The sequence below is a fragment of the Lipotes vexillifer genome, unplaced genomic scaffold (genome assembly GCF_000442215.2).
Source record: "Lipotes vexillifer unplaced genomic scaffold, Lipotes_vexillifer_v1.1 scaffold97, whole genome shotgun sequence".
Classification (NCBI taxonomy): Eukaryota; Metazoa; Chordata; class Mammalia; order Artiodactyla; family Lipotidae; genus Lipotes; species Lipotes vexillifer.
In genome coordinates this window covers 518,667-531,971 of record NW_006775688.1, presented here as the reverse complement: position 1 = coordinate 531,971, position 13,305 = coordinate 518,667, and the positions used below count along the sequence as shown (strand labels likewise).

The 13,305-nt window shown below is 42.2% G+C and overlaps 1 protein-coding gene across 1 annotated transcript in view; it reads right to left on the bottom strand.

Moving 5' to 3' along the window:
- LAMC1 (laminin subunit gamma 1) overlaps positions 1-13,305 on the bottom strand; it is a 126,785-nt gene that overhangs the window by 41,553 nt on the left and 71,927 nt on the right. Inside the window, 5 exon segments of the mRNA XM_007450134.1 lie at positions 1-4; positions 7-29; positions 2,541-2,707; positions 4,722-4,852; positions 9,072-9,376. The exon segment at positions 1-4 is cut by the window's left edge and continues 180 nt beyond it. Of these exon segments, the coding sequence (XP_007450196.1) occupies positions 1-4; positions 7-29; positions 2,541-2,707; positions 4,722-4,852; positions 9,072-9,376 (630 nt within the window).

The window sequence follows — 13,305 nt, the reverse complement described above, 5'->3', positions numbered from 1 at the left end:
TTCCTGCGAACGGCCATTGCAGTCACAGGCTGTTGGCCAAAACGTTAAGTCAGATCCATGTTCCTTTACAAACAGCATTTTAAAAGACTCAAAGAAAACAAAACCATAATTCCCCACATCTCTGACAGACAGGTGGTGGCAGATTACGAACGACCACCAGATGCACTGTTCATTCAAAAACAAAAACGAAAACTGTATGTCTGTCTATAAAGGGCTAATACAGTCAGGTTAACAGCTTACTAAGAAATGTTCATCCTTATCAAAAATAGTACCATCATAAAATATAAGTAATCCTTGTACTTAGGAATCTCTGCATAGTTGTACACATACAAACAAAAGCCAAGTCAAATTACAATTTTTCTGAACCTTTATCCTTCATTCTAATACCAAGTCCAAGCACAAGGGGCCAATTTATATGTAGGCTTCAATTTATGTTAACTTTTCAGGGCTCAGACAATTCAAATACATTAGACACCAACTTGTAAAGTGCCAGATGACTTGCATACCCAGACTGGAGTAATCTTGAGACACGTGGGTAAAAATTAGTGCCTCTTTCAAAAGAAGCAGGACATCTACAGATCCACAAGGAAGTAAATCCACAAGAAGGGAAATCTAGATCCATAGACGCCTCCATCTGCTGGGAAGCCATAGTGCCAAATGGGTCATCTGTTAAGTAGCTATATTCCCTACATGACGAGTATCTGTAGTCACTGAAAATCTTTATTATATTTATACTAAGATGATTTTTTCCAAATTATTGATTCTGCTCCAAGTACAGACACTAAATAAAAATAAAATTTTATTTGATTACAGATAGAGCAGGAGATTGTTGTTTAAAAAAAATCTGAATATATGTTTCTTTTTCTCCTCCCTGCCTTTACAATCAGTTCTTTTATAGTACTATATTTGAAAACTTTTTAGAAACTTGAATCGCTGGCACCAAGAATTACAGTTAAGAAACTCTGAAAGCTCCCATTCCCTTCTTCTTCAGCTATTTCTCTTCCCTCAAGTCTCCCTAGATTATCTCGCAATCAGCCCAGCTCAAGGCACCTAAATGGTCTGGTGCTTAGAGACTGTGAGGCAGAACAATCGCCAAGTCTATGCTGTCCTAACCCACTGCTAAAAGCAGACGCTGTGGCTCCCTCACCATCAGCTGGTAAGAGAGAAGGCAGCTGTCATTTTCTCTTCCCTAGCTCCAGCACCCTGACAATACTGTAGTACTGTCACACCTCCAGAAACTTCTCTCTTTGACGGGCCATGGTGCTGAAGGGACCAAAGAGGAAAGCAAATTGACTTAGCTCCTTATCAAAGTCTGTTAGCTACTGTATTCTGCTCACTTGCTAGTGAGAAGCTGGATATAATGTTACACTTGTTTTTTTTCCCGTAATGTTCCTGGATAGACTCAAAATATGACATCATTAAGCAGATTACTTTTCAAACACATGTGTACACTTATTTAGCTGTCACACCTTAGGAGTTTTTCATTTTTTCTTTTATCAGCCTTTATCATGTAGTTTCCAACACTGGATATTACAGTTCAGTAAAAGGATGAAAGAAGTTCAAGTGCTTAGGAATGCTAGAGGAGGCTGTAAAACTGATCTGAAAATCAGGAATTTGTTGAGAAAAGAAAAGGTGAATAAGAAAATCTGCTGTAGGCAGCTAATGGAAACAGTCATGAGTCAAGATATTGGTCCTTTTTCAAGGTTTCTGCCAATAATTCCTGCAAGTTCAGAGTGTCTTCCTTCTTATTCCCTTTATTACCAAGAGGATACGATAAGGAATATTTGTAAGTACATAAGAAAATGTTGCTGCTTTGAAAGTTTCTCACTTTCAAGTCCTTGGCAAATCATGATTACATGGTTTCGTGGTTTTTCTCCTGAGATTCCTTTCTCTATCTCTTCAGAATAAACCAAGATATTATGGAGGAATAAGCAATGCGCAATCCTTTTCATTTTACCTCTTCCTAAGAACACTAGGCTCTACTCTTCGCCCCAGAGCCACCCACCTCTGCAAGACGGAAGGAGGAAAATCCTCCCCGTGGTGCTCTTTAGTGAGATAAAGAAAAAATAATTTTGATAAATAATCCATCGAATAGCAGTCTTAGTCCAGAACTCATCACACCTGACAAATGTTAATCAACAATCCTGGCTGTTCGAATAAATGAGCATTGAAAGCAAGAAGAATATTTTAAAGGGCAACAAAGAAAAGACTGGAGAAACCATATTTTAGAGTAGGCAACCCCAGCCCAGTATTTAGAGCTAAGCAAGGGCCAAACCTTGAAGATGCTTCTCCCATTCTGTTATGTGTGTTCATGAAGGAAACATAAAACCAGCACAGTTTACGTTTATGGCCAATTGCCCGCATCTATGATTTTCCTTTGACGTGCATGCAGGTTACTGTTCGACGCTCTCAAATCAGGGAAGAAGCTCTGCCTTCCAGGCTTTTCCTCTCAAGGAGGAATCAAAGGAAGTCACCCATTCCTTCTCCCACCTCTGAAGTCCTCAAGACAATTTAGCAGACAAACACCAAGGGGCACTCACGCAGGCATTCGCTTGCACTCTCGGCAGTCGCCCTCCTCCACGGCCGGTCATTGAAGAAAGGAAGGCACTTCTCACAGTCTACGCCGTAAGTATTATGCTTGCAATTACACACCAGCTTGTCAAATTCATTCTTCACGCACTCGCTTGCATGTCCGTTACATTTACACCTGGGGAGAGAAGAGACCCTTGAAAGAACGAAACACCTATGAAGCCCTGAAACGGATGCAGAAAAAGGATGTACACAGAGAACTGAAAACCACCTCAGGATGTTTTTGAGTTTACCACTCAAAGCTGTAAACTGAGAAACTGAGCAAGATTAAGTAATGACTGTGTGTTTTCAGGTATGAAGAAAAATTAAGACAAAAAAAAAAGGCAGCTTTATCTAACAGGGGATGGGGCATTAACCAGACATGAGAAGAAAGTCCCCAACAATTTCTGAGGACATCCGTAGGACCATTTCCTGAAGTGAAATGTGTGCATCTCAAGAGGCAGCCAAGTGTAGTGGTTAAGAAGAACATGGACTCCAAGGCCAGGCTGCCTGGGTTTGAAACCTTGCCCTGTGACTTACCAATGGAACTTAAACTCGGTGCCTTACCTGTAAAATAGGGAGGATTATAACACCTATTTCATAGAATTATTGAGAAGATCAAGAGGTTGCTATATGTATGTGCCCAGGACTATACAGGCATATAACAAGTCAATACATTTCAGCAGTTATCTGCCATCATGATTTTAAAGTATTTGATCTGAAGACAGTGAGGGACAGATACCACACCACCATATGGATCTCCGGTAGACTGACATTCCCTCAGGTTGTTTGGGGCAAGAATCCTTGAAGGAGCCTCTAGATGCAGGTACTACCATAAACTAAGGACTCATGGAAATCCCCATGAATACTAACACGCACTCTGGTGCAGAGCCGTTACCCTCACTCGCTCTTTAAAGATAGCAGTCAGTTCCACAGCTTCAAGCACCACCTAATAATACACTCAAACACTTCTGAAACACCTACAGTGCACCAGGATGAATCCCAAATGTATATCTCCAGGGCGCCTCTTTCTCCCAAGCTCCTGTCCTTGACTGCTGCACAAATTTAGATGCCCTCCACGACTTAAAACTTTACATTCTACAGCTAAACTCACCACCTTCCCAAATGAGCTCATCTTCTCCATTTATTTTGTTAATGATACCACCATTCTCCTGGTAAACCTTCAAAATCACCTTTGACTAAAATCCTGATAATTCTTCCTTCATAAAATGCACCTAAATGTTTCTTTCCATTCTGCTGTCACCACCTTAATGTCAGGTATTTGTCACCTAACACCTAGATGACAGCATAATAACAGGAATATAAATTCTCTCGATCATATTCTACTGTTACCTTGCCTGCAGCTAATCTTCCTAATCTACTGTGTTGAAATCATAGCCCTAACTCCAAAAAAGTACATGATTTCTCATTGGTTACAGTTTCCATCAACTTTCACTGAGCATCAATCCCGTACCAGGAACACTGCATACAAAAATAATGCTTCTGCTCTTGAGACTTCATAGTCTATTACAAGGGGAGGTAAGTCCAAGATTCTTGGCTCACTGTCTAAGGTCTCTGGCTACCAAACTCTCTCTGGTTTACAACTCCACAAATTCATATAAGATTTTCCTTAAGTCAAGGAGGTTTAAACGCTTCCAACTCTAAACTTTTGCTCATGACATGCACCCAACCCAGACACCCTCTCTCCTTATCTAAACCCTACCTATTCTTCGACGCCCAGCTTAGATTCCATCTGTTTCTCTAGCCTGACAGTCCTGTAACTATTCTCTGACATGACATCTCTTTATCTAAAACGCTTGATGGTACCAGTATTTAACTTTTCACATATTCATACATCGCCTGCCCCATTCACCTGTAGGATCCTAGAAGGTCAGGTCCTTCTCAGTAAGTGAATGTCAGACTTGCACTTCCTCAGTAGCTTCATAGTGCCTATCACAGAGCTTTGCACTTAAATGCTCAATAAGAATTCACTAATGTGTTGATTTGACGAGGTTTTAGAAAACCTAATTACTTTGTTTCCAGGATAAGGAGGTCCAAAAAAAACATTACTAATACAGTTGTAAACAAGTTGCTACATTCACTTCTACACCAAAGCTCCAATCACTTTCAAGGTTATTTAATGGTTTACTTACCTACCACCCACAGCGAAATCGGAGATTGCATAATAATAGGATTTGAGAACTTTGGGGTCATTAAACACTTCATCCCCAAAAGTGTTCAGGCGATTAAGTGTTACTCTGATGTCAGTGGCAGTTACCCATTCCTGTCAGAAAACAAAAACACAGAAAAGATAGGTAAAGGCACTGAAGATAAGAGACATATATGTGACAAAATCTTCTCAACAGTTAATGTATCATTTAACTTATGTCCTCTTCTGGCATTAAATCTATTATAACGCTCAAGGACTCCTTTCATTTCTTCATACTTGAATTTCCTTCTTGACTCTTCCCTTCTTTGATCTAAGTTGTTACTTTACCACTCAGAGTCTCCCGAGGCAGGAATAATATTAGTCTCTTCACAGGCTGTAGAGAGGCTTAAATGAAATATGCTTTTCAACGCTCAGCATGCATTAGGTAGTCAACACACATGTCTCGTCTCTCCGTCCTGTATCCACACCCCAAAGCCAGTCAAGAGAAGCCAGCACAGAACTCACGTAGTACCACCACTGTATCAGATACACTGGTCATTGCCTCCTCCTGCCCATCTTGTACCATCTCCCTCTCCCTCTTACCCAGTCCACTACAGACAGATCTGGGAGACACATCCAAGCACAAAGCAATCAATCATTACACTGGCCTGAACCAATCAGACGTACTCTATGTCTTGACCCTTCCCAAATGCCACTTCTCGTGAGGCGTTCCCTGGCCACCCTATCTAAAATCGCCACCCCACAGCCCCCTGCAAATCCCTATTTCCCTTCCCTATTTTATTTAAACTGCCTGTCTCCATCACCACCACCTGCCCACCCCACCTTTGCCACCACCAGATTATAAGCCCCACAGGGCAGGAATTTGTTTTGTTTTGTTCACTGCATTTCACTAGTGCTTAGCATATAGTTGGTGTTCAAGTAACATTTACTGAGCAAATGAACAGATTTGAGGAAACTCCAACTGATCAAGTCGGTAGGTATACCATAATGGCAGAGGACAAGAATGAAGGTTATACAGTTTTCCCCTCGGTTTTATGAGATCTAAGCGCTTATAATAAATGCCCTTTCATTGAGCTAATTTTAGTCAGATGTTTACTTCTGTAGTAGTTATAATAATTATCCCAATGAATCATGTCTGCCAGCGTCCACAACCTGTGTAGTCCCTGTATACGCTGATTCTAGGCTTGGGCGTGTGACTTGCTTTGGCCAAGGAGACATCAGCAAATGTGGCACAAGCAGAGCTTTAACAAGCATGTGTGCACTGGGATTTACCCTCTTGGAATACTTCCTCCATCACATGAAGAAGCCTAGTCTAGCCCCCTTGAGGATGTAAGACCACAGGGAGAGAAAAACCCAGCTCCCAGCTGACCTGCCAGGGAGCGAGCCCAGGCCAACACAAAATCATGAGAAATAATAAATCACGGTTGTTTAAAACCATTAAGTTTTAGAGTGGTATATTACATAAAACTACCCAAATATACCATGGCCACTTACTTATTTATTTTATTTTTTGGCCACACCCCACGGCATGAGGGATCTTAGTTCCCTGACCAGGGATCGAACCCACCACACCCCATGCAGTGAAAGCACTGAGTCTTAACCACTGGGCTGCCAGGGAAGTCCCCCATGTCCACTTTAAGTCCTCTCCTGGGACTGCATATCAGCATTACCTACGGGGACGTTAACAAGCACGTGCAGAGCTGCAGGCGTCTATGTTTTCAGAAGGCTTCACATGAGACTGGGAAGCACACCCCTGATTAAGAATCACTGCTTACACCAGGCCAAACACCTGGCATGCAGAACAACACAGAGAGCTCATCAAGACTAATCTCCATGAAGCCTTCATGTATAATTAGAAAGGAGAAGAGATGATGATTTCACCATATCCAGACTTGGAACTCCAATAACAACGCCCACTCATGGCCACAATGTTAGGAATCTTTTAGTCGTCTGCAGTGTAAACAGCTAAACATATCTCTGTGTCTAATGCTTATTATATCTTTGACAGGCTTCATCTTTATCACAGCTCTCCTGGAATAAAAGCTTCTCAAGAGTTGAATCTAAGCCTTTTTTTTTTTCCCCCATAATGGGCATCTTAAAAAGAACAGACTCTAGAACTAGACTTTCTACGTTTTGAATCCCAGTTCTGCCACTTAAAACTGTGTGATTATGTATAACTGATTCACTTGGTTATAAAGCAGAAACTAACACACCATTGTAAAGCAATTATACTCCAATAAAGATGTTAAAAAAAAAAAAAACCGTGTGATTTGGGGCAAGTGATTTTATCTTTTCTGGGCCTCTGACTCCTCATCTGTAAAATGGAGAAAATAAAAGTATCTACCTTATAGAGTTATTGGGAAGGTTAAATGTGTTAATACATTTAATATATCTAAAGGGTTTAGAAAAATGCTTGTCACATTGTGGCACATTATAGTAAGTGCTATAATAAATGCTAATTATTATTATAAATCACTGCATGCTTAGTAATATTCATATACATTGAAACCGGGAAGGTTTATTCTGGGAGATCACAACTTTTAGAGGGAGGCACAGGGAGCAATGAGGGCAGAAGCCAACTGCCTCTCTCCTCACTGTCAGATTGGCTACAAGTCGTATCAGTCAACCCTCCTTGGCAACTGTATATCAGAGCCAGAGCTCTTACATCCAGAGACGCATAATTAATGTTTTTGCATAATGATACCAACCGACCAAATCTATTGCAGATGCCCACAGCCTTTTGCCACATTTAGTCTTACAAGTTTCTGTGGCATGAAGAGTGAAGAAACGTCAGAATTCCTATAGCTGGGGGAAATGCTTCAAGACAGGCTGACAAGGCATACAGTTAGCAAAGGTGCCAGAAAACCACAGTCCCATCATTACCTCACTGCTTTTCCCTACTGACTATACTATTCTCTCCCCAGGATAGTAAAATACAGTAATTTGTGTACGAAGAATCAAAGTTAGAAAATGTGTGCCAGCTGACCAACTTAATGAGTATTTATAGATCACTTCTGCCCTAGGTAATCTGTCTCCTGCTTTTTCATCTATCGAAGTCGGTTATTCTTTCTGCCATGTATTTTGAACACACCTTACCGCCTTTGAAAGAAACATTTTCTGAAAGACCTTTGCAAACACACTCATTGCTCACCAGAACCCTCAGAACTTACCAAAATCAAGATTTATGATCTCCCAGCAAACTACAGAAATACAATGGAAGGGAAGAACTGGACCCAGCGAGAATATATTCTCATCTTTTGCCACTGTCCAAAGCCACACGGCCAAATTAGACAAAGGGTCCTTATACGTAAAAAGTTCCAAAGAAAAAGAATGAGGGAACACAAAGGCATATGGCCCAGAAAAACAGGGAGATTCCCTACTTAGAAGTCACAACAGCTTTTCATAAAGTATACACAGCGTTTGCAAACCCACATCCAGTCTTGTCTCAGCGAATTAATACAGGCTGTCCCCATTTAGATGTTAACTCTAGCCATGTGACAGAAGCATCTCTAGTCTGTGTGAATGTGCTGAGTATGGCATGACACGCATCTGTCTCTCCATAATCAAACAGCCAGAACATAAGAAAAGGTTACAGACATCTAAGCAATACAGAAAGACTCCAAATTATAGTGTATAAGGAATATGCTCACGGCATTTATGAAAAAAGAAACCTTTAATTCTTTCTATTGCCATATAGGGAAAAGTTTCTATCACCGCCCTTAAGCACTATACCAGGATTACCTAAATTCATATCTTGTCACAAAAACCAGTGCTTTTAGGTGATGAAGAGTTTTCATAGTGATCGGCAACAGTGCCAGACAAACCCAACCAAAATTTCCTTGTACGATAACGAAGGAAGGTAGAGTTCTTAAACATCTTGCTTCAGTTGTTCCCTTTTGCTAATGTTAAAAAACAGTTTTCTTATTTTGTCAAATCAAAGAGGTACGACATGATACAAAAAAATTTGGTAGATTCATTCAAATACCCTCCTTCAAAAGGAAGGCAGAAGCAAAATGTTTCCACTGCAAGTACAGAGACTCAAGTCAAAATTGTTCAACATTTTAAAAAATCTGTAAAATTTACATCCCAGAATACACGTGCATGAAAACTAAGAACAAACATCAACTGGGCAGCAGAAATAAAACTACTTTCCTTCACTTATTAAGAGTACACAGGAGAGCAGAATAAAATCCAGCTGTCTGTCCTGGTGGAGTAGGTGCTATTCCTACCCCTTACTTCAGAAGTGGGACCACGGTCCCCCACTACAATGATCTTCCTGCATCCTGCATATGGAAGAACTGACTGGCTACCAAGCCAACCGCTAGGTGCCTACCTGCAGCACAGGGCTATTGTCAAAGTTGTAGGCACTGGGCCTTCCTTCCAGGGTTGAAAAGGCCACGTTGCCCCCGGTGAGAGGGGAAATGTCACTGAATTCATCTGTGCACAAGGCCTGCTGCTCGTCCCCTCCCGTCCTGATGAAACCTCGGTTTGCCTTCGAGTAGGTGTTCTCGCAGGAGCCGCTGTAGTACTGGTAAGGGACCCAGGGCCCCTCTTCCCGCGTGCGCTTGTAAATGGCGAAGCTCTCCGGGCGGCTGGTGTGGAACTTGAGACGCACGTATGTGATGTCAAACGCTTTTCCTGTGGGGCAAACACATCGATGTCCAGAAGTCATACGTACGAAGCAAAGAAAACCCCTCTATTCCCACTTTGCTTTGGAACTTGACAGAGAAAGAGGATACAAACCAACCTGTGCACACTACGCTAAGAGGGTTCCAGAACACACAACACAACATTGGCTGTGTCCAATAGGCTATTCTAAGCCTGGAAACAGTGCGTGTTTTCCCACAGAAATGTGTTATAGCTGCACGCATAAGTTGGCTTATAAAAGCCCATTTATGATGTGTGTTGTTAAAATTTTGGTTGCCATGAAAAATGATAGCATGTATTACGTACTTATATTGTTAAACAAAAATCAAATTGAGTGAAAATGAGCATTTATCCTTAATGCCGGTGCTTCCACAAAAGCTTAATTAAAAGATAGAAAAGAAAATATTTGCTGGCTTTCTAAATGGGTCTTCTGGGCACTCTCAAGATTTTTAAAAATTCGTTCTTTATTAATTTTAATGTTACTTCTTGATGCAGTCAGAGTATCATCAGCACTATTCTACTTACTTGCCAGGTTAAGAAAGAGAAATGTGAGAAAGAGTGAAGGACGGGGCTCCCCTGGTGGCACAGTGGTTGAGAGTCCGCCTGCCAATGCAGGGGACACGGGTTCGAGCCCTGGTCTGGGAAGATCCCACATGCCGCGGAGCAGCTAGGCCCGTGGGCCACAACTACTGAGCCTGCGCGTCTGGAGCCTGTGCTCCGCAACAAGAGAGGCCGCGATAGTGAGAGGCCCGCGCACCGCGATGAAGAGTGGCCCCCGCTCGTCGCAGCTAGAGAAAGCCCTCGCACAGAAACGCAGACCCAACACAGCCATAAATAAACACATAAAATTAAAAAAGAAAAAAAAAGAGTGAAGGACAGTGATTGAGATATGGGGCAGGGACTACAGCAGGAAAGAAGAAAAAAAATTCCTCTAGTAGCTGACAAAGAGATGACAAAAAAAGAGAAAGAGAGAGAAGAGAAAGGCAGTTTAAAGAAGCTGTGTTCGTTCAAAAGAGAATATATGAGACATGAGTGCTGAGCAAGGAAGGACAGCAACAGGGAGGAGCGAACGGGCTGTCATCCCTCTGGAAGAAGAGTCACTGCGTCAGGCAGCTTCCCTGCAGCAGGCAGAGCACAGCCTGACGGCTGGGACAGCTTGGCTGCCAGCCGGCAGGATTTCAGGTAGGTAAAAAAGATAATGTGCAGCTGTTTTTAAACACCATTCATTCACAGATTGGTCTTTCTATCTCTGACAATATCTATATTTTGCTGCTTCTATGTTCTAATGAAGATCACGGTTTGTCAACAAGTATTTATTGGGCACAACTACATGCTCAGTCCCATGTTATATACTTTGGGGGACAGGATGCACTAGACATAAGGGGTCCTTGAACTCAAGAAGCTTACAGTCTCTTCTGTCCACGTGAATCGACTTCACAGGAAAAACCACCCTACAAAGCCCACAGAAGAGGAATTCCTGCACTCTCAGAAGTGTTGAGGAGAGACTTCTGCCATTCTCTCACTTCCTCAGGCCCACTCATCCCCAGGGGAGAAGGAGTGTTGCTCATGTGTGGCCCAGAATCTCCTCAGCTCTCTCCCAGTTGCCACCTGAGTCCCTCTCTCTCCTCTCCCTCACTCCTCAGTGCAAGACAGCACCTCTGCCACTGTGCGGGGGAGGCCTGCTGCTGTCCTGCTACTCGATTCAGGACTAAGTAAGTGCATGAGTTCAAGTGGGGTGGGGCAAAAGGCCCATGGAAGCTATACGTCCAGGCTCTGTTCTTCAAGCCAGTTTTATCTGTAATAAAACTGATATGATGAGTCATATCTGACTCCATTTCCCAACTGGTCCAGATCTTAAAAGAGGGGTTTGATTAACTGTCCCCCATATAATGAAACATTCACACACATAAGATCTTGAACATAAAGATGTATGGTATGATGGAGAAAACACAGGACTGGGCATTATGAGACCTGAGTAGAGATCCTGGCTCCTTCAATTACTAGCTGTGTGATTTCTGTTCTGTCATTTTCTCCTCTGTAAAACTGAGGATGATACAGACATACAGAACTGAGTTGTGGTTGCCAAGGAGGAGAGGTGGGTAGGGGAGGGAAGGAGTGGGAGTTTGGGATTAGTAGATGCAAACTATTATATATAGGATGGATAAACAACAAGGTCCTGCTGTATATCACAGGGAACTATATTCAGTATCCTGTGATAAACCATAATGGAAAAGAAGATGAAAAAGAATGTATATATGTATAAATTAAGTCACTTCTCTGTACAGCAGAAATTAACACAACACTGTAAATCAACTATACTTCAATAAAATTTTTTTTAAAAAATGAGGGTGATAATCCCTGAGCCTCCTACCTCAAAGAGTTGTTGGAAGGTCAAACTAAGATCTTGCATATACCTGATTCATTATAAAACGCTATACAAATATAAGGCATTATTATAATACGGTACAGAAGAGAATTTGTGAACTAGGATCCTAGAGATGTTCACACACAAGAGCCTGATTGTACAAGGGCCTAACTGGTATAGTTGCCAAAGAATATTTTACAAATCCGGATCTTCTACCTAGGAGGCAGTATAACACTTTGTCTGGACACAGGTCATGCAAATACAGTTTACAACCTTCTTGTTCAAAGAATGCAAATTTAACCTGTATCTCTTTACTGTGTCAAAAATGTAAAGATGTCACCTTTGAATGAAGGCGAGGTTATAATACAGTACCGATGGCATTCCAGAGACTATCTAAAACATTCTGGAACGGTAAAACAATTTAGTTTTACTCATGAGTATGTGGCTTGGGATGTTCAAAGGCTTACTCACTAATCTGTGGATTACAGATTACCCTTGCTTTTCTATTTTCTCTGTCTACATTTCTGCCATCTCATTGTTCTTTAGCAACCCAACCTACAGGAGAATGGATCAAAGGAGAGGAGGTAAAATGGATTAGGGTATCCTGTGTCCCAGACAAACATCTGCACCACAAAGCCACACACTGAAAGAAAAAGGCATATGTGGTCACTCAGTGTCCCACAAACACAGAACGTCAGAAGAGCAACTCCGCTAGAATTAAACTTTGAAGCACCCTAGCTTGCTGCCGCTGGCGCTGCCTTACCACGCCTCATTTTCAGAGCTGCTTTTTTCATTCTAACTTATAGCTACAGTTGAAAGAGGTGGAGGGCTCTGGGGTAATCTGTAAAGGAGGCTCACACATTCCACACAACAAGATGGCCATGTGCGTGACCTTCAACGTTGCAGCCAGCCCAGTAGTGGATACAGATCACTGCAATTCCATGTGATGAGTGCTATGACAGGGGAAGGACATGAGGTTTTGGGAGCATGGAGGAAAGTCACCTAACCCACATCTATGAGGTCAAGAAATTTTCTAGAGGAAGTGACATCTAAATCCAAGACCTGAGGAATGCAGAGGAATTAGCTAGGCCAACAGAGATCAGTCATCCAGGCAGATGGAATAGAATGTAAGAAAGCCCAGAGAACACAGAGGAGTGGCCACTGGAGGAATCAGAGGTGTGCAGTACATCTAGAACTGGAGAGAGTGGCTGGAGGTGAGTCAGCTAGCAAGCACAGCACGCCAGGCCCGAGGCCATGCTAAAGAGCAGCTTCAGCTTCCTCAGGCCGATGGCAAGCCATTGAAGGATTTACGTCAGGAAATGTATGATCAGGTTTGATTTTTAGGTAGATCATTCTGGCCACTGTGTGGAGATTAGGTTAGAAGGGACAGGACTAAAGGTAGAGAGAATATTTAAGAAGATGTGGCGGTAATCCTGGCCGACAGTGGCTGAACTAAATAGGGACAGCTGGAATAGAGAAATGAACGGATTTGGGTGACCTGTAGTTAGCAGACTTCAATAGCAATTTGTAACTGACGGAGGACAGCAGGAATCGT